The 21957-nt window shown below is 37.2% G+C and overlaps 1 protein-coding gene across 6 annotated transcripts; it reads right to left on the bottom strand.

Moving 5' to 3' along the window:
* Positions 1-1756: 1756 nt before the first annotated feature.
* On the bottom strand, positions 1757-21501 carry LOC136205504 (pyridoxine/pyridoxamine 5'-phosphate oxidase 1, chloroplastic). Of its 6 annotated transcripts, none has more exons than XM_065996125.1 (15): positions 21338-21501; positions 21053-21238; positions 20921-20959; positions 19586-19753; positions 19387-19492; positions 13570-13730; positions 13179-13421; positions 12885-12973; positions 11500-11550; positions 11305-11395; positions 10116-10220; positions 9967-10037; positions 9631-9726; positions 2272-2392; positions 1757-2166 (listed from the first exon to the last, which is right to left on the bottom strand). In XM_065996125.1, exons 1-14 carry the CDS (start codon positions 21470-21472, stop codon positions 2314-2316), a joined length of 1620 nt encoding a protein of 539 aa, XP_065852197.1. In that variant the 5' UTR covers positions 21473-21501; the 3' UTR covers positions 1757-2166; positions 2272-2313. The 6 variants fall into 6 exon arrangements, with proteins under 6 accessions (XP_065852197.1, XP_065852195.1, XP_065852196.1 ...); XM_065996123.1 differs by having other exon boundaries at positions 1757-2162; XM_065996124.1 differs by having other exon boundaries at positions 1757-2159.
* Between the last annotated feature and the right edge of the window lie 456 nt (positions 21502-21957).

Here is a 21957-nt window from a genome sequence, read left to right as displayed (position 1 = left end):
TGATTCCTTCTTGAGCCTTGATTCTCTCCTCAGAATCAGGGGAGTGAAGATTAGTAACCTTGAGGAGGACAAGGATAGGCATTGCTGGGCCCTGACAAAAAATGGAGCTTACTCTTGCAAGTCTGCCTTTGAAGCTTTTACTCTTGACAGATCCGACCCTCTTTCGGACACTTGGAAATCCATTTGGGCTCTGAAAATCCCTTACCGAATGAGGAGCTTCCTGTGGCTTGGAGTCAAGGACAGGTTGCTGACTAATTCGGATAGACATAGACGTCACTTGGCGGATTCAGGTGCTTGCAGTAGATGCAGAGGCCAAGTTGAATCTTTGTGCCATGCCCTTAGGGACTGCCCTAAGAGTAAGGAGGTTTGGCAGAAAGTTCTTCCGCACCACATTCTCCCCTCCTTTTTTGCCTACCCTGAGAATGACTGGTTCTCCAATGGGGTTAAAGGTAGGTTAATGGCTAGCATGGAGCAGGGAGACATTTTATTTGCTATTATCTGCCACCACCTTTGGAAGTGGAGAAACGAGGAGATCTTTAGTGAGAAGACTGTTTTTATTCAGAACTTACCCGAGTTCTTCTCTAAAAAGCTCCTTACCATTACGGGGAGCTTCAAATGGGACCCCCTTGCCAATTCTACCCAGAATAAAGAGGTTCAACTCGTTGGGTGGTGTAGGCCGAAGGATGGGGTGGTTAAGTTGAACACGGATGGCTCCTGTCTCAACAATGGAAAGATCGCGGCTGGAGGCGTGCTCAGGGACGCGGGAGGTGCCTGGTTGTCTGGATTCACCCATAACCTGGGTTTGGGCTCATCCTTTTCAGCGGAACTTTGGGGTATTCTTTCTGGAGTCAAGCTTGCCAGAAATCTGGGTATTAAAAGGCTTGCTGTGGAGTCTGATAATATGGAGGCTATTAGTATGATCTCTAATAATCATGATTTTTGTCTTAGTAGCCAGAACCTTATCAAAGCAATAAGAAGTCTTGGCTCCTCCTTTGAGTCCTTAGAGTTCAGCCACATCTACAGAGAACAAAATCGAATTGCGGATCGCTTGGCGGCGGCTGGGCACGAGGGGATGTTAGGTGTTTCCACCCTTTCTGATCCTCCTATCTATCTTTCTTCTCTCCTTTTAGAGGACAGAGTTGGGGTTAGCTTTCCTAGGCTGATCCCAGGTTAGCTTTTGTCTTGGTGTTGGTTTGTTTTCTTTCGTGTTTCTACCAAAAAAAAAATGATTAATTATGATGGTGCAACGGTAAGCATTATTATTTACAATTAAAAGGTCCACGATTTGAATCCTACCTCTGCTTAAAATTTTACATTTTTTTAAGTAAATATAGGTGAAGTCTAATTGGACCAAACCGCTCAACCAGAACCGAGTCAACCGATTCACGATTAACCCAGCTAATTCAAGCATTCTCACCGGTTTTCAAAGAAGAAGAAACCAAACCACCGCGGGCCCGAAAACATGACCTGTTCCAATTAAACCGGTTTGGCTCAGCCAGTTCGATCCGGATCTAACAAGTATGCCTCTAATTATTCTCAGTAAATTGTTTGATTATTTGAAACATTATAAATAAATAAGAGTTTACAAGATATACTGGTACAACAAAATTATATCTAATTAAAAGAATATCTTTTCCAAATAATATACATAAGTCCCTATCAAAGAGAAGAGGAGAAAGAGAGAATGAAACGTGATCTAACTTCAAAATAATAATAATAATCAAGAAAAATATTGTAAGAGAGAATAAAAAGAAAGTAGTATTTAAAATTGTTTAAATTGCCATAGCTAATGCTAATCCTTAGACGCGCGCATTTGTAGGATTTCAGTTAATGATGTATAAAAAGAAACTGTACATCTCTTACAATAATAGAATTTATACTTTTGCAATCCCTCTCTCATTGTATTACTTGCTAACTTACGCCAATTAACAATAGCAGAAGCAACTGCCAATTGGCAGTTACTAATCATTCGTTATTTTCATTCATAACCGTAAGGCAGTATTAGTTGCAACAGAAATTTTAACACAACCAACACTGAACTTGTGCTATTGAAATCAACACTTAAATATCATATTCTTGTCAATCCAACCAAGCTTTCCCTCAAAATGTATTGATTGAAATTCATTACTCCTCAAGCCCAAAAGACACCTGGAATGCAGCTGCTAACTCAACATATACATATAGAATAGAGAGACAGTCAGCATTAAACATCTATACTACATATCAAACAGAAAATCTTAACACGTGTCATAGCAGCAGAGAGTAAAATACCATGACTAATGAACTTCACAACGATGAAGCTGAAAATACTAGTCATGGAGCCAACCGCACAACTTTCCATACTTTTTTCTCATTCATCTCTTCAGGAATGTATTGCAACCTGCAAAGCAAGCTTCACATAATCGGCCCAACTCATTCTACTCAAAACACTTCCCAACCATTGAATAGTGAAAATAAGTTACTTTTACACACCATGACAAGCAAAGATACTCTTCTCTTCTCTTCTCTTCTCTGTGAATTATGAATCTAATGCTTCTAGTAAAAATTAAATTCCCCATTTGTCTATTCCACACTATGAATAAAAGAAATTTATACCAAGATCTTGGTCAAAATCCATAGGTTCTGAACACTATTCAAAACAAACCCACCCAAAATCCATAAAAAATGACATTGTTTGGTTGCTAATGAAAGAAAATGGAATGCATAGAGATGGTGATCATTGTGATTAATAAACCTTCGCGTGGTTTAAGAAAATATAGTTAAGATAACTTAGTATTAATGTAGTATAATTTTCAATAACATTTGCATTTCTATTGGATTGATCATCTCTGTACAGTTTCAAGTTAATTTGATATAGTTCTTTAATTACTACGCATAATAAATAAAAGTATATTTAGGAAGATAAGACTTCAACTAAGGTTCCATTTGTTTACCAGAAAATATTGGGCAAGAGAACTTTTTTTTGTTGGAAAATAAAATATTTTCTGATGTTTCGCTACAATATCGGAAAACGGGAAGAAATGGTGGATAGTGGTCGTTTTCAAAAGAGGAAGAACAAATGAAGTTAGTTTGCAAAAGGTTTAGGAAAATGTTTTTTACTTTTTTTTATATATATTTCATGTTGACTAACCTTTAATTTTCCGTTCAGTTATTTTCGTAAACAAACAAAACACCGGAAAATCAGAAAAATATCACAATATTTTCCGGCAAACAAACGGGACCCAAGTTTTATACAAGGAAATTTGTTTGTAATTTAGAGCGCTGATAGGAACAAACCACACACAAGAAATACGAAGAGATACGAAGTCTATTGATAGATTTCTCAAAGTAAAGAACAAGAGTATTAAAGAAAAAACAACTACAGGGATCAAAGACAAATGAACCGAGCATAAACTCAACCCCGCAAGAAAAAAAAAAAAAAACCCACTAAATAAGTGAAGCCCATAAATTTAAATTCCCTTTTCTTCTCAACCTACACCAATATATACAAACATTATGCAAATATAAACTTGCCACGTGGAACTACAGACACCGAATCTACCCTCTAGAAAATAGAATATGTAGCTTCTCATATAAAACACAGCCAAACCATGATGTATTAAAAGCTTGATTTGGGAGACATCGCAAGACCCAATCCAAAATCCAACCATTTCCATAACACTCTCGATTCCGAAAATCACGGGCCAAATGGCCGTGAGGGATATCAGGCCCCGATATTTGGGCTCACTCTCTCTTATCAACAGGAAATACGTGGCCCATCCTGCTCCACGATCCATAACCGACTTCTACAACTCAACATCAGTATAAATAAAGTAAGCTCAGCTCGAAGTAAACAGGTTCATAACACATTTTACATTATAACTTCAAATTACTGCTTGTGATCATCCTCCAGTCTTCTCCATGAACTAACTTAGGCATTAGAGCGGGTTCACGTGCAAACCGGCCCCATTTGGCCTTGTTTCTATACAGTTGCAGATTGATACGTGGACTTACAAGATCCAACCACGTCAAATTGGTTCGTTGAGCGTAGACCGATACAACGATGACTCCTTTAAGCAGTTCTATCGAAATCCTTTCCACCAGTGCACTTCCTACAACGGAGATCTAGAGAAACATTGAGGAAGCATACCAGAATCATCGAGTCAATAACGACCCAATCCTGTAAATGGTGGAAGAAGGAGAAGCCCTAGAGCCCCAACAATAAAGGCTATTGGGCGTGATCTCAAAGTGCCTGGCATAAAACCTTGACTCGGTCCAGGAGGTTGTTAGCATCATGAGGCAAGAGCACGCCCTCCAAATGGCGACGTGAAAGAGAAACCGGTGATAGCAGAAGAAACGTTCATGTATGTGAACAAACATGAAGACATCAACTGCTTGACCGTACACCACATTGTCCGAAGCTGCTACCGCCGAACAGATTGACGGTTCTCAGAGGAACCGAGGAAAAATCTGGACACCCAATCCAAAGGGAAAGGAGTGTCTCCAGTACAGCGCCACCGGATCCAGGCTCCTACTCCGCGCAACATAGGAGAAATGGATCAATCCCCATGAGATCGGTCCAGGCAAGAGAAGGAAGACAACCCTCCCCAAACAGGAGGACACCAAACTCCAACCTTAGAAGGACTCGTCATTAATCAGTGGAATCCTGATCAATCAGCTAAGAAAGAGCGGCCAAGCCTCGAACCCGAGAGTGTTGGGTACCGAAAGAAAGGGATCTCTCGATCAAAGACAAAGATGTTGAGGCTAAATTCAAGGTAATGCAATAAGAGCTTGCCAAGCTCAGGAGCACCATTCCCAATGCAGGGATTGACGCTGAACATCCTGACATCACAGAAGTAAAATATCTTTGCGTAAGAAAATCATGAGCGAACCAATGACCCGAGGGTTCCAATACCCACTACTGAAGGAGTATGATTGGAAAACTGACCCGAATATTCATGTGAAGAACTTTAGGCGAGCTATAGACACTACCACGGTAGTGGACGATGTGATGTGTCGCCTATTCTTTACCACCGAAAAAAGCGCTGCCTCCTACTGGTATGAGTCTTTAGGACCGAGACCATCACCAACTTTAAGCAAATGTCTAAGCTCTTCGCCAATCACTTCATCACATCCATCCTTGAAAGCAAGACTATGCAGGATCTCAACCACTTGGTTTAACACGAGAAGGGAACTCTAGGACTATGAGAAAAGATTCTAACAGAAGGCCATCCAGATCAAGGTATTGAAAGGTGAAGGGGCGGTCAGAACCATGGCAACTAATTGCCTCACCAAAAGCTATCTCGGGACCTAACCATCAATCGACCCTAGACCTTCAAAGATCTGATGTTTCGGGCCAAAGACTTCTACAGGTGGGAAGCCCACATGCTAAACCCTTTACTGAATGAGAAAGTCACCACAAACAGACCGAAGAAGAGCGAAAGGGACCAGGAGAGGAAGAAGCCAATAGAACACCTAGAGAGGCCACCGATCTCCCTAAATGCTCCCCCAGAAGACATCCTCTACTAGGTAAAGAAAAATAGGGTATACATCACCTATCCTCTCAGGATGAAGAAATCACCTTTGCACAACGACGGTGCGCACTGCAACTTCCACAATTGCGAGGGTCTGACACGAATGACTGCATACAACTCGCCTTCGAACTGGAAAAGCTGGCAACCGAGGGACAGCTAGATCACTTCCTGAAGAAAGTCAGGTGAGGTTCAACATCCTGGGAAAGCCATTAGAGCAAGACCCACATGGTGTCATCAACGTCGTCTCCGACAGCCTGACAACAAGGCACGCATCCAAAAGAAGAAGGTCCCCCGAGACAATAGGGACCGACAAACAGATAAACTTCTCATTGAATACTGAATTTACCGGCGGAGACACGTCGATGCACTAGTAATTGAGATCCGAACCGAAACTTTAAGGCTCGCACGACGATAGTAGACATGGGAAGTTCGGCCAATATCATCACAAAGAAAGCCTACGAAGCACTGCGCCTCGAGCCCAACAGGTTAACTCCTACAAAGGCCCCCTCATAGGAATCACCGGACACTCAGTCCTCCTTATTGGGTAGCATAACCTTGAAAAATAAAATTGGGGACTCCAAGGTCACGTGGCAGTTAGAAGCGCAATTCCTGGTCACAAACTCGAGAGTACCATACAACGTAGTTATCGGTCGACCCTTGTTATCTGACTCGGGGGGCACACTATCCATGTGACATCTAGCATGGCAGATCCCCACCTCCGAAGGAACGGCCATCGCGCAAGAAAACCAAATGATAGCTTAGCATGCGTACATGGTATCGCTAGAGATGAAGCTGACAAAAGTCGATCCCATCGAGGAAGAGCCCAACAGATTAGAGCCAGTAGGGGCTTCGAGCCCGTCTGCCTGGAAGAAGGAAAGACAGTGTCGATCTCAACAAAAATCCCTTCTCCGGCAAAAGAGGAACTCATCTGAGCCTTAAAAGAAAATATCACGACGTTCGCCTGGAGCCCTGTAGATGTCACGGGAATACCTCCCGATATAATGACATACTCCTTAAACATCAAAGCAATCAAGCAAAAGAAGCGAAATCATGGCCCCGAAAGGCAAAAGATTGTCCAGACTGAAGTGAAGAAATTGTTGGATAGCAGGCACATCAAGAAAGTCATTTACCTACCTTGCTAGCGAATGTGGTTCTCGTCAAGAAAGCAAACGGAAAATGGAGACAATGCGTTGATTTCATATATCTAAACAAGGCTTGCCCGAAAGACTCCTATGCACTTCCCGCATCGACATGCTCATAGATTCCACAGCGGCTTACACCATTTACTCACTACTCAACGCCGTAGTCGGATACAAATGAACCTGCTCGACAAGGAAAGCACAAGTTTCATAACGAACAAAGGTATGTACTGCTACAAAGTCATGCCATTGGAACTAAAAAATGCAGGTGCCACCTACTAGAGGCTCGTCAACAAAATATTCGAGGGCATGATTGGGGAAAAAATTGAGATATATGTTGACGACATGATCGTGAAAAGCAAAACGATCGAGCAACACATCACCGACCTTGAAGCAGTCTTCAAAACCCTAAGAGAGGACCTGAAACTCAACCCGGACAAATGCACGTTCGGCGTAAGCTCGGGCAAGTTCTTAGGGCTTCATGATATCCTAAAGAGAAATCAAGGCCAACCCGGATAAAATTATGGCAATAATAGACACGGCACACCTCCCCCTTCCCGAGGGTCAACGACGTCCAAAACCTGAATGGGAAAATAAACGCTTTAGGGAGATTCATCTCCTGTTCGGCAAAACGATGCATGCCATTCTACAAAAGCCTAAAGGGAGCAAAGGACTCCAGCTCGACGACCGAATGTCAAACGTCTTTCGACAAACTCAAAGAATTCTTAACCTCCCCCACCCCCTGGCTCTTCTCAGTTGGTTGGTCCCGGGAGAAACGTTATACCTATAAATAAGGGTGGCAAACGAATCACTAGGCATGGTCCTCGTTTGAGAAAAGGTTCAGAGCAGTTCCTTGTATACTAAGCCAGTCGAGTCTTTAGATATATAGAAACCCACTATCCAAAATTAGAAAAACTAGCATAGAGAGTGGTCATAGATTCGCAAACACTTAGGCACTACGTCTAAAGCTAAACTATAGTTGTCCGAGGACAGGCCCCGCTCCGCAAGGTGCTGCAGAGGCTAGAAACATCAGGCCGATTAGCAGAATGGGCCTTAAAAATGACTGAGTTCTAAACTTTATAATTTGTGTTCTAAAAATTAAGTATAATGTTTAAAAAAATCGGTAAATATCTCGATCATTTTTGCATTTGTTCTATAATATAATTTATAGCTCATGTTCGAAAAAACGTAACGCATGTTCTAAAAAACATAATGTATGTTCTAAACTTTTTAGTTTGTGTTCCAAAAATTAAAATATATAATTTAACGTATGTTCTAAAAAATATGTCGTACGTTCTAAACTTCATAGTTCGTGTTCTAAAAGTTAAAATATAGGTTCTAATGTATGTTTTAAAAAATATATCGTATATTCTAAACTTTATAGTTTATGTTCTAAAAATTAAAACATATGTTCTAAATTTCATGTCATAAGTTCTAAATAAATCGTATGTTCTAAAAATATTTATATGATTTTATTAAAATATATAATATATTTTTATTTAAAAAATATAGTATTAGATTTTTTTTAGCATCAAATGCACTTAATAATATATAAATAAAAGAATTGTATAATAAACAAACTAAAGCAAGTGTATTTTTATTTAAAAAACATAGTATTGGATTTTTTTAGCATCAGAGGCACTTAATAATATATAAATAAAAGAATTGTATAATGACAAATTAAAGCAAGTGTCCCAGCAGTAGTACACACGCACTCCGCTCCCTATACGCCTAGTCCTAGGTTCGAGTCCCTCTTTTCCCATTTTCTCATTTAATCTTTAATTAAAGGTGGTGCAAGTTATTTACCAAAATGCCACCACGTCCCTACACCACCAAAACTACGTCGTTTCATTCCTGTTATATGTAATGTGTTTTGTAATGGATTTGAATATGTAATGAGCCTCCAATTTGGCCAAATTTTGTAATTTTCCCTTATTTTTATTCTTTGATTCCGTTCAGTTTTCATTTAGGCATAGTTTGGTAATCGGTTATTCCGTAAAAAGTATCGGTTTAACCGAAACCGGTCCAAAATTTATATATAAATAAATAAATTATAATCTTATTTTATATTCAATATACCGAAATGTATGTACAAGTGTATTAGGTTTTGAAAATGATAAATCAATGTTCAACTTCAATGAAATTCAAATTTAGAAGAGATATAATGTTTTTTTTCATAAATATAATTTCTTATATAAACATTTGTAATTTTAAACATTTACATTAGAATTTTAAACATTTCGGTTGGTAACAAAACCAAACGGAACCGAATTTTTTTAGTTTAATAATATTCGTTTCAGTTTGGTTTCTGAAATAGTGTATATTGCAGTTCAGTTAATCGACAGTTCGGTTTGGTTAGTAACCGAATGTGAGTCCTCGCCCTTAGGATGGAGTATAAGTTAGTACATAGATGTGACACAGCCAAGAAACAGAAAATACGAAGATCTAGAAGACATCCATAGCCTATATGAAAAATTAAATATAATAAAATTAAAATTGAAGACATTAAAAAATCAGATTTTATATTAATTGAAAATAAATAAATTAAATTACTTAACCTAATTAAAATAAGGGTTAAGGTGCAAAAATACCTTTAATGTTTTGGGTCAGGAGCAATTTTACCCCTAACGTCTAAAATGGTGCAATTTTACCCCTAATGTTTGTAGCCAAGAGCAATTTTACCCCTAACGTTGATAAATTGGATCAATTTCAGACACTATTATAAAATACAGTCATTTTTTATGGATTGGATTGGTTATTTACAACCAATCCATGAATTCATTCCTTAATTGGATTGGTTAGGTTTTTTTATCCAATAACTATTGGATTGATCCATGAACACCCCTATCCATAGGTGAATCCAACCAACCTGAATGGTTAATCCTACAGTTTGGAAATTGACACAAAGCCATTCCATTCAATTCTCTTGCAGTACACACAAACATTAAAGCAAAGCATAACAAAAATAAAGTAAATACCTGTCATGCAATCGCGACTTCTGTCCTTGCCAAAACTCAAAACTTTCTGGTTTAAGCCTGTATCCTCCCCAGTGTTCAGGTTTTGGGATCAAACTTCTGCACTCAAAAGGAAGGACAATAGAGATTTTATTAATGCTTCTCCCGAGTAGGCAAGAAGACATACTTCACAAATGAAAAAGAATGGAGAAAGAAAAGAACAGAAATCCTTTATTACTTAAAATGCACAAGACATTTCTTAAGAGGTTTATCATAAATCTCAGCTGGGGATGCTTCATCTAGAGGACAATGAACCATGTGACATCACATTTTTTCTCAAAAAGGGGAAGTACAACGTACATATTGGAGAACTGTTTCTCTAAGTCTCTATATTGCTGGTGTAGAAAATGCCTTCCAGGGACTATTGTACTCTGAAGAAAGGATTGATGAAATAGGCCTCAAAAACTTAATTTAAGATATCATATGTGATTTGATAAATTAAAAAGTACCTGTTTGCTGACAATTGCTCCAATTTGACTTCCCCGAGGGCGGGTATGGAAGTATTGCTCAGATTCCTCATCTGACACTTTCTCCACAGCTCCTTCTACCCTTACCTTACAGTTGCAATTAATTAAATGACCAACTGCTTAGTCCTAAATGATCACGAAAGCACAACATTCCTAAACTACTTTTGTAACACAAAGAGAACATGATTTTGGTGCTTTGAAACAATGCAAATAGTAAAGCCTGTAGGTCAAGTATAATTATAATGAAATTCAAGGTACAACTTTCTGACTTCTATTCTCCTTGCAACCTCCAAATGAAGTCAATTCACATATCTTACAACTCACGAAACTCTAAAATTAGTATCTTGTGAAAATCAAATGAGGTTACCATTTTATTGTTGCTGCTATGCTGTCAAGCATGGAGCATAGACCAAAAGTGACACTATAAGCATCAACTTAGAGAAAAAAAAGTGTTTGGTAAAATTTTGAAACAATTAGTAGAAAAATCAACTGATATCTACTATCTATCTATCAGCAGCACAGGAACAGGTGAACCAAACAGGCCCTTAATGATTCTTCCTCAACAATGGAATGCTATCCAAATCAAACGTCGAACTATCAGACCTATCAGAATAAAAACTCATTTTTCGTGTGTATTAAGCTAAATAGTAACTTTTATCCATGTAATCAATGAACAAAAAGCACAACAAAGCTAAGGGTACAGTATTGCACCGTTCGAATGATGACCAAAACCATTGAGGGGGCTTGGCAAATTTTGATGGTAAGGGTTGAGCCGTGGGGCGGAGGAGAATTGACAACAAAAAATTAAAAACCATCAGACAAATTCATCTAGCATTACTTCCAGATACTGATTTCAAACAGGCACTTAAATCCTTGTTTCGGAATGCACAAAATTTGTTTTTTTGCCAAATTCCCACACAAAGGAAGAAGGATTATGGTTATCCATATGGTCAAAGATCAAATATCTACTTACATTATTGTGGTTGCTTTGCATAATTTTAACAAGAAGATAAAATAGAACAAGAACATAAGAAAGGAGAGAAGTCTTGTGATGATCCTGCATCTATTAAATGATCTGAAATCTTAACACATGCAGACAGGGAAAATGAGAGAAGAGAACAAGGAAACTAAAGAAGCTCAAGCTAATGTCAAAATGACAAATATGCAACACCTGGCGATTAAGACCATCCCAGTAGAAAAGAAGTGATGCATGGGGATTTTCAGACAAGTCATGAGCCTTTCGACTCTCATAATTGGTGTACCTGAAAAATGTAAACATAGCAGCAAGAATAAAAACCTGCACAAGTAGCTCTATAAACCAATATTATTCTCATTTTGGCCATGAAAATAGTAGAATAATACTAACCAGACAAATCCATCCTGATCAACTCCTTTCAACAATACCATTCTTGATGAGCTGGAGCAGAAAGTAACATAGAATGAATTATTATGAGGTGAACTAGCTCTACTGCCACATAATGCACAACTTGAATAACAACCAAAAGGTCAAAAGACAAACACATATATAGCAATTCCACAAGATAATCAAACAAAAAGTAAAGATTGCAAAATCTAGCTGAAAAGTAATTGATTTTCTGATAACGAACACCTCAGTTCATCTAGTAAATTCCTAAAAGCCAATATTGAATCCTAGACAAAAGAGAATGAATGGATGGTTTACTACCTACACATAGAATTACCAGTGAGAAAACTTTGTTAAAGAATCTGTCTTCAAAATAAGCAGAGATCTGGATATGCTAAAGCCTGAAAGTGTCATTTAATGCGCTGATGCTTTAATAGAAAGTCAGAAATGATGAAAAGACATAGATATGATGAAAAGATAGCCTTACAACCATGTTGTGACGTTGGTTCAAAGTTCAAAAACGTGACATTGTTTACACTTTGATAAGAAACTTTTATCATACCTCTATCATTTAGATTGTTGAACAAGCAAAATATTCCCAATTACGAGGGCTATGTTTATGCATTTTGCACCAAATTGACTTCATTGTTGAACAGAGTGAATGTAATTGATCTATGGAGAAATTTCAAGATGCAACAGACAATACTCTTACACATCATCACCACATTCAAACATGGTATTACCGTATTATTTTGAAGGGTTGACTCCATTCACATCCCTAAGTTGTATCTTTAGCCGTTTTTATCAAATTTGTTCCGTTCCAGGCACTAGAAGAGGAATGGAGGAGGTTTCAAGATCTCATCATGTTTCAGGCGCTTTTTTATCTTTGATAAGATGCATTTCATATTATATTTTGCAGACTTAGCAAAGGCATGCAATAGGAGAATCCAGTTAAGAAAAACGTTGTAAGCAAAAACCAAATTAAATTTCTCTTCAGACTTCACTTCTTTGAACCCATGTAGAAAGTTTGGAATTCTGAAGGGGCAAGAAAACTGATTTTCTTTCAGTTACAAGGCCTTAAAGCCGCCACAAAATACCAAGTATTAAATATATTGATCTAAGAAAATTAATGGAAGTAGAAAACTGAAGCGTTTCAAATATGTACAATATATTTTAGTTTACACAAATTCCTGCATCAAGTTTGCATAAAGTTTTCTTAATTTGCTCACAGACAGATGCACTTTCATAGAATAATTCTTCTATTTGCAAAATAGAAATAATTCTTCTACTAGCACTTTCATTTGGTCCATGTAAATGAATAACCCTTCAATCTGGAAGGATATGATGCTACTAAAAGAATGACTGTCAACCACTGAACAAGAACTTACGGTTTTCCATCCTTTCCAACTGTTGACAAAGCCATAGCATTTGGCTCCTTCAGTGCAGCAGCCACGGCATCATCAAACCATTTGCGGAACTGCAAGATTGCCAAATCGTTTAATTCTGATGCAGTACATTGAATGTATAATTTATTGTGAAAGAAAAAAAAAGTTATTTAACAGTGTATATCTGCTGATCTACACCAAATGAGATTGCCAATAGTAAAATTATAGCCACTGTCATTTTTCAGCATGGAAAAAAACGTGAATTACCATCAATACCATTAATAATCCAATACAGACCTGGTCAATGGGGTTAGGCTCCACCTGCTCCTCAAGGAATTCAGGAGAAATATAGTTCTCTCTCAGAGTTGATATATCAATTTGTGGAGGCTTTCCAATTCGAACACACATAGAAGTTCCAGAATATAGAGGAAGATGCAGGTTATACTTCTCCACAATAGATGGAGGGACAAATCTACCACCTAAAAAGTGGTGTGGACCAGAAAATTTCTTTGCACACAACTTTGGAGCAGTCAAAGAAACCTACAGAATACTATTATCACATTAACAGTGTAATTCACCCACTAGGGGCACATACAACTGTCTAGAATTCATAAAGGTTGTGAAAAGTTAGAAACTTAGTTTCAGAATTTTGAGATGGGAAAAAGATAAACCGACATTCAAACCGTACCAACAAGTCAGGTTTAATTCCTTCACCGCCAACATCACCTTCTTCAACATGCCATCCAGATGGAATATCTACAGAAACAATAACTGGGGACTGATTCTGAACACAATTATGCAACTGAACCAACTGTTGGATTAAATTATCAAATGGTGGTCTAGGGGCACCTATAATATTTCAAAATGCAAAGATTATTAGAAAAGGAAAAAGAGAAGGTTTCAGAAATAAATTTTTCATATTGTAGAGAATTTACACTCATCAAGCAAAGAGTTTCTCATAAGGTAAATAATAAGTGTTAGCTAGGAACATATAATCTAAACCATTAAAAGAACTCTTATCGTCTCCGGATTGTAACTAGTAAATGCTATTTTTCTCTCTTAAAAGTCAGCATACTTTCATTCTTACATCGACTGAGTTTTCTTTTTCTTCTTTTTGGAAGAAAAATCAACTGGAAAGTCTGGAATGTTGACATGGACTCCCAAGTCCCACAAAGATAGTCCATATTTCTATTTTGATCCATCCCAAATTATCTTCCAGTTTTCTTTTTTAGATTATAGTTAATTTTTTAGTTTCTCAACAAGCCATTGTGAATTGTTTTTATTTATTGTTGCCATAAAAATGTAAATAGTATATATGTTACAGCACATAATTAGCTTAATCAGGCATTCGTTCATTAGCTTTCCTTGTTTAGCTTATAGACAATTGTATAATACTTGTATGATTCTAAAAGAAGAAATAAGATTATTCTCTTTCACTATAAGGTCATTCTGGTATTAAAGGCACGCTTACTCGCCTTCAACAAGCATTTTACTAGCCTAACATATCTAAGCTTTGTGGCAGCTTGTGACACCTGCCAAAGATGCAAAGCATTTCACTTGTTCCTTATGGTGCTTGGAAGGATATCGCCATATACTTTATCGAGAAACTACCCAAATCTTCAGGATTTGACAATATCCTGGTGGTTATTGACAGATTTTCCAAAGTGGGACACTTCATTCCTATGTCTCATCCATTCATATGGCACAGGCTTTTGTTGATAATGTTTTCAAACTTCACGGGATGCCTAGAACCATTGTGTCTGATAGAGACCGCATCTTCACAATTTAGAGAGATTTTATGAAACTGCTAGGCACCTCCCTGCATTATAGAGTGTTTATCACCTCAAACCAATGGTTAGTCTGAACAGCTACCAATGCCTTGAAAACTACTTACTTGCGAAGCATGTGTTTCCTTACCCCCAAGAAGTGGTCCACCTGGTTGAGCCTAGCAGAGTTTTTGTATAACTATTCCTACCACAATGCAATAAAAATGAGCTTATTTCAAGCCCTCTATGGGGAAGCACTACAACTCCCTATTCTACCTCATCACTACAAGTGTAGCTGCAGTTGAAGAAGCTCTCCAGAAACGTGCCATATGACTACCTATCTTAAGGAATGTTTAACTTCTGCTCAAAATCACATGAAGCAAAACACGGACAAGCACAGAACTGGTCGAGAATTTACAATTACGGACTAGGTTTTCCTTAAACTACAAACCTTAGCACTTCACAGCTCTCTCAAATTGTCTGCACGTTACCATGGGCCTTTACAAATATTGGAAAAAGTTGGTAAAGTAGCCTATAAGCTTCGGTTGCCACCTACTTGTAGAATTCGTAATGGCTTCCATGTCTCCTTACTTAAGAAACAACCCCATCTTCATTGCATGTGCTTACTACCTTACCTCCCACTTCTACTGGGGAATTTGTCCTCCAACCTTCAAAGGTCATCAATACCAAAAATACCATAGTGGGAGATACTTTTGTGTCGCAGCTTTATTAATGCCATCAGCCACTTTTGTGGAATGCCTCGAGTCGACATCACTTGGGATGATAACTCTATGATAGCTTATCAGTTCACTGAATTCTATCAGTTATTAGTTATTTCAGTTATTAGCTATTCAGTTGAAATGTTAATTATCCTAGCTATTGTTATTTTAGCAATATGCCTTTTTGTATTCATTGCAGTTTGTTAGCCAATTTTGGCAGTTAGTGAGTTGTTAGGAACTCTAGTTGTTATCACAGTTGTATTATACTACCGGGACACTTCAGCAGTACTATCTGCTATATGAGGCCCTGCCATGTACCTCAAAATTTACCTAATGAATTATCTATGAATTTGCTTCCTCATTTCTCTCTTTCTTCCTATATTCCTTATCTCTGTCCTTCTAAAGTTCTACTTCAATACTAAATCAGGATCAACACTTGACATCAGGTAACTCAACTAAGCCAATGAGAGAAGATTTCACCATCTTCAAAATGGATAATTGATTCTGGTGCCATAAATCATATTGGCAGGTAAATCCTAATATTTTCTCTTCTCTATCTAAAAACTCAATAGTGTTCACATGGACCTTGAATAACTAAATTTGGTCATTCACAGTTAGATCTAGACTTATTAAATGCTTTGAATCTCCACCCTAGGATTCATTTGGCCAGTCAGGGTCCATGTGAACACTACTATCTAAAACCTTTCGCTTACATGTCACCCTAGCAAATGGAACACCTCTTTTCAAGAAATTATGTCGTAACTGAAATGTTCGTCAACGATTTTTGTGGTTGATTAATCCCTAATCATTTGGCTTTATTAATGAAACATCGTCCTGAATTATTTTCTCACTTTACTATATTTTGTGATAAAACTAAGATTCAAATTAATGTTTCATTTCATACTTTAAGAAGTGACAATGCTCAAGAATACTAATCTGGACCATTTCAAACTTTCATACTCCATAATGGTTTTTTTCACCAATCTTCTAGTGTTGTTACACCCTCTCAAAATGGTGTAGCCGAACACCAAAATCGTCATCTTCTTGGGGCCCTTATACCTCAAAGACATGTTCCTAAATCATTTTGGGTTGACGCTGTTTCGACAGCATGTTTTCTTATCAATCGAATGCCTTCCTCAATCTTATTGGGTGAGACTCTTAATAGTCTCTTTCCTAACAAACCATGATTTCTTGTATCACCAAGAATTCTTTTGGGAGTACTTTCTTTGTTAAGGATGTTCGACCACACAGGTCACTAACTCGACCCTAAAGCCTTAAAATGTGTCTTTCTTTCCACACCATCCAACATACTGATTACAAGCAATGATGTTGATGTGTGTTGGAAGGTCAAGTCCCCCAAACATCACAACCTTTGCCCGCACAAACATCTAAACCGCATATTCTTCACATGTATTCGAGACGGAATAACACTTGTGCTGCTAGTCTAGTCACAATCTCTGTTTTTCCATAAGATCCAACTTCTAAAACAAGACCACATAATTCTGAACTTACTATTGCACTTCACAAAGGTAAAGGTAAGGATCTTGCATTTATCCTATTTCTGCTTTTGTTTCGTATGATAAACTATCCTCTATTTCACATTCTTTTGTTGCTTCCCTTCGTTCTACTATTGTTCCTAAATCAATTTCGTATGCCTTACCACATCCTGACTAGCGCAATGCAATGATGGAAGACATAAATGTTTTGGATGCTAATGGTACTTGGGATTTGGTAAATATTCCTATTGGAAAGAAGTTTGTTGGATGTCGATGAAGACAATTTTGACGGTGATGTAGCTTGTTTAAAAGCTCGTCTTGTAGCAAAGGATTATGCTCTAAGATACTTCTATTCGACTCTTCATTTTGATGGCGGCTTGTTCTGAATGGCCATTAGTTGAATATCAAAACTGCTTTCTTACATGAGGATCTTCAAGAAAGAAAAGAAAAAGTTTATATGGAGCAACCACCAAGGTTTGTTGTTCATGGAGAGTATGACAAAGTTTATCATCTCTAAAAATCCTTCTATGGCTTGAAATAAAGCCCTCAAGCATGGTTTAAAAATTTTAGTCAAGTTGTTCGAGAAGTTCAAGAAGAAGAAGTGCAAGTGTGATCATTTTATTGTCTATAAACACCTTGCATCAAGTATTATTATTTGTTTTCTATAAACACTCTAGATTGGGTATCATTACTCTTGTGGTCTATGTAGACAATATTGTTATTATGAGTGACATCTCAGGAATCATCTCTTAAAACCTTTCTGCATGATTAATTTCATACTAAAGATCTAGAAGCTCTAAATTACTTCTTGGGAATTGAAATATCAAAAAGCAATAAAGGAACTTCTTTTCTCCCAAAGAAAATAATTCTTGATTCCGAATTTGTATCTCACATTAGAAGGATAGTTATACTCATTGAATGTTTTATGATTCATTCACTAGGATGGAATGTTTATTGGTAGGATCCAAGGATGACATGAGATCTACAACTGGCTATTGTGTTTTTGTTGGAGGGAATTCAGTTGTTTTTGGAAAAGCAAGCAACATGTATCTCGCTCTAGTGAAGAATCTGAGTATCGAAATCGATTTGTGCAATTATTTGGATTTGGCATCTCTCTCTGAACTTGGATTCATGATCACTAATCAGCAAAGTTATGGAGTAGCACTTCATATTGCATCTCCCTCTGTTATTTGTGAACGTACCAAGCATATTGAAATAGATTGTCATTTTATTCATGAGAAGCTAGAAGAGAACAAATTTCTATAGCCTACAAAACCGATGAGCAATTTGGAGATATCTTCACTAAAGCTTTAAATGGGATTCGAGTACACTATAATTGTAACGAGTTGGGCATGATAAATATCTATCCACCAGATTGAGTGGGAGTGTTAACCTTTACAAATGTAAATATCACATCTGTTACACCACATAATTAGCTTAATCATACGAATTAGCATATCATATGCATTCACATACTATACCTTAACTACTTTTAAACAACGTAAAATCTCAAACTAGACTATCCTTTTGGGACAAAAGGAGTATTGCTCTATAAAATAATGCCCCTATAGGTGCACTAAGGCGCTAAGAGTCCTAAAGTCTAGGCGCAAGGCTCAGGCGGGCGTCTGATGAACATAAGGAACAAAAAATAAAAATAAAAATAAAAAAATAGATACAAAATCTAATTATCAATATTTGACAATAATGTCACTAATACTCCATTAGTACTTAAGGCACAATTTATGATGAACTAGAAAACACACTTATAACCACTCAAACAAGACAAAACCACATAAAAATATAATATTAAATGCTAAAAACACCAAGAACACCAAGATTAATGTTGACAACAGAGACTAAGATACTAGAATTGCAGCAGGCCTCTGCTGGTTTCTTGTGTCGCATTGAAGAAGAAGGAGCTCCTCTCTTTTACGTCTCTTACTCTTCTTCCCTCCCTTCTATTTTGAAGTCTCTTCTTATACTTTTTTTACTTAGATCAACTGTTTAGATTTAACTCTAATAAATAGGATAAATGGTTGAGACTAATCAACCTTCTATTCTAATGAGAGAAGTGAAAAAAATATTAACAACTTAATCATTAATCAAAACACGAAGGGCACTTGAGAAGTGCAAAGCCCAAGCGAGTCACACAAGGCAAGAGCCTTTCAAACAACGCCTCACGTAGGACTTATTAGGCGGAGGACCTTGAGCCTAGCCTGAGGCTCGCCTTTAACAACTATGCCTATAGTGCATGAAAAACTTCCCTCCTTGAACATTTGAATCTAACAATCGATACACTATATAGCTACCAAAAAAGAAAAAGATAACAGCAACTTTACAAGCTGTCAAGATGTGTACAAAGATGAACTGATGCACACATGGAAATGAAAAAAAAAACAAAGATATGTTGAGTTCTCCTTTCTACATTACAGACTCAGTTTCAGCACCAATAAACTTGAGAAACAGCAAACAGCAAAATAAATAAATAAACAGAAAACAAAATAACATATTAAAAAGTGATTACCGTGAAAGGAGAATCCAAACATTGCATCAAGTACAATGTCAAATTCCTTTGACAGATCTGAAGGTAGATTTTCCACCTCTAAAAATGGGATTGATAGAGATTCCAGCTACAAAATTACTAACATCAAATAAAAGTCTGATAAAAATTAAAATACACTGTGTGATGCTTGAAGAATGTTTTTACTTGGGCCACTTCTCACCTGAGTAACCAAACCAGTATAAAGAGGTTTTGGCGTACGCTTGGGATAACAAATATGTGGTTTATATCCAAAGTGATGCAGATGGCGAGCTGCAACCAAACCGTCACCACCATTGTTCCCTGGACCGCATACAGCAAGAACACGATTATACTCACTTGGTTTATAAACCTGCCAAAGGATTCAAACAAGAAACTTGAATTAGGGTCTTAGTTCACACTGAATTAAATTATATGAGGGCATAAGCAATTGTAATGGTACCAATGCAGAGTGTCATATAGCACTGCAATCAGGTGCTTATTATGGATCAGAAATTTCCAAGACATGCAACCGTTCAAGCTTTTACTAGTTTAAATCCATGTATCACCCAACGATGCAAGGACAACTGTAACTACAAATTTAGCTACATTTTTAATAGCGGCAACAATATTTTGGAGTTCTTTAGTCTACTTCTGAATACTAAAATGTTAGCTTGGGTAACTTAGGTGAATGAGTTGGATAGCGAGACAGGTTTAGTGGTGATGATAGAGAAGCAAGAAGCAATATCATGTAACAGAACAAGTGCTTAGCTGTGTTGCACGGACACAGAAAAGAAATCTGAAACGAAACCGAGAAACATTATTCTATAAAAGCATAGCTATGAAACAGTAATGGAAACCGAAAAGAAACAGAAATGTGGAAACCCTAATGAAAAAGCATTTCCGTGCACCATAGTTGCTTAGTATTTTGAACATTGGAAGATTATAAGCTCAGGTAGAGTGCTATAATATGAAGCTAAGTTTCGAATATCAGAGAGAAAGTATTGGTGAGAAGAATAAAAAAAAGAATAATGGGATAAGTGTCAAATTTAACAGTAACTTTTTCAAGTGAAGTGCAGATTTAGCCCGAAATAGTTTCCAAGTAAGATCAATTTTAGTACTGTGCTATGGAAAATTTGAAAAAAATTGTTTTAACTATTATTTAACTGTCAGTTCGACTTTCCAAACAAGTTTATAGATAAATTGAAACAGTTTTATATATTTATTTTTTTTTTTTGGTTTTTTTTATAAATATATTAATAACACAGTAAATAACTTCGACAGTTTGACAAAAAAAAAAAAAGTTTTGTGATTAACTTATACTTAGCACATATAGTTTTTTTAGCATTTTAAAACAATTTTTGCAATTTTGTTAGCAATATTTGGAAGGTCTCAATTCACATTTAATACAATTCAAACCAATTTTTTTTATTTTCTATAAAATAAAATTGATTACTGTTAAATTTGCAAAATTTCATAAGTTGCTAAAAAGTTAGGCTTAAATTTGTTCCTTATCCGAGAATAATAGTTAGAGCATTACCTCAGCTATGGAAACAGCGACGCTCAAACCAGCCAATTCCTGGGAATGCAGTCAGAAAAGTCAATAGTGGAGCAAGAAGGGAATCAATTGCAAAACAATAAAGAGAAATGAATAAAACTTGTGCGCAGAGACCATTAACTGATCCACGCTAAATCCTAGGGGGCCCATGAGAATCTCATCAATCTCAGCTGCCTCATTCTGCGTGAGGTACGATATAGAATCTGGATTTTGAATGCTTTGCATGGCCATACACAATTCACGGGATTTCGAACAAAAGGAACGAATTACACGATTGGAAATTGGACAGATAGAAGAACCCTAGCAAATAGGTCCGTGGCAGTTAGATAAGTAATGTAATCCACCAAAGGTTAACAGATCGAAAGAGAGTGTGAGAGAGAGAAAGGAGCTTATCCTCACCGAGGCAATTCTGAAGAGGGAGCGAGAAGAAATGAGAAAGGAAGAAGAGTTATGGCGCAGGTTGAGAGTGAGTGGCAGTGGTGGCGTGAGACCGAGAAATAAACATGTCATAGCTCGGCGTCCCAAAATCATCATCTTTGAGATAGATTTTGTTTTTCGATTTATTTCACACCATTCTTGTGTAAAATTAAATAAAACTTTGAGTATAACTTAGTATTACAAGGCTTAATAGACATCCAACCCTCTAAACTTGTAACTTTTTTTTCACATGGCCCCCTCAATTTAGGGGACAACCTCTCAACCCCCTCAACTCTCCAAAAACATCACATACGGCCCCTTACACCCCTATGTTCGGTCAAAATATTGACCCGTGTAGAAAACGCGCTTGACTGTTGACCACACCAATGCCACGTGTCATTTTTTTTATTAAATTTTTCCATTGAGACATGCTCGGCGAGCAAGCCCAATTGTGCTCGGCGAGCAACTACCAGAGATGGATTTCGATCAAAATTCTTATGCCATAATGGAAAATTTTAATAAAAAATTGACACGTGACATTGGTATGGTCAATAGTCAAGCGCGTTTTCTACACGGGTCAATATTTTGACCGAACATATGGG

This window comes from Euphorbia lathyris, chromosome 9, assembly GCF_963576675.1.
Source record: "Euphorbia lathyris chromosome 9, ddEupLath1.1, whole genome shotgun sequence".
NCBI lineage: Eukaryota > Viridiplantae > Streptophyta > Magnoliopsida > Malpighiales > Euphorbiaceae > Euphorbia > Euphorbia lathyris.
The sequence above is the reverse complement of the archived record's forward strand: the minus strand, read 5'-3'. Positions and strand labels throughout refer to the sequence as shown.

Excerpts from the sequence above, each read along its gene's own strand:
- LOC136205504 (XM_065996125.1), bottom strand. The coding sequence starts at position 21,472 with ATGATGATTTTGGGACGCCGAGCTATGACATGTTTATTTCTCGGTCTC. Across the intron at positions 20,960-21,052 it reads TTAGCGTGGATCAGTTAATG|GAATTGGCTGGTTTGAGCGT; the intron begins GTCTCTGCGCAC and ends CTGCATTCCCAG. Across the intron at positions 12,974-13,178 it reads AGCCTAACCCCATTGACCAG|TTCCGCAAATGGTTTGATGA; the intron begins GTCTGTATTGGA and ends GCAATCTTGCAG.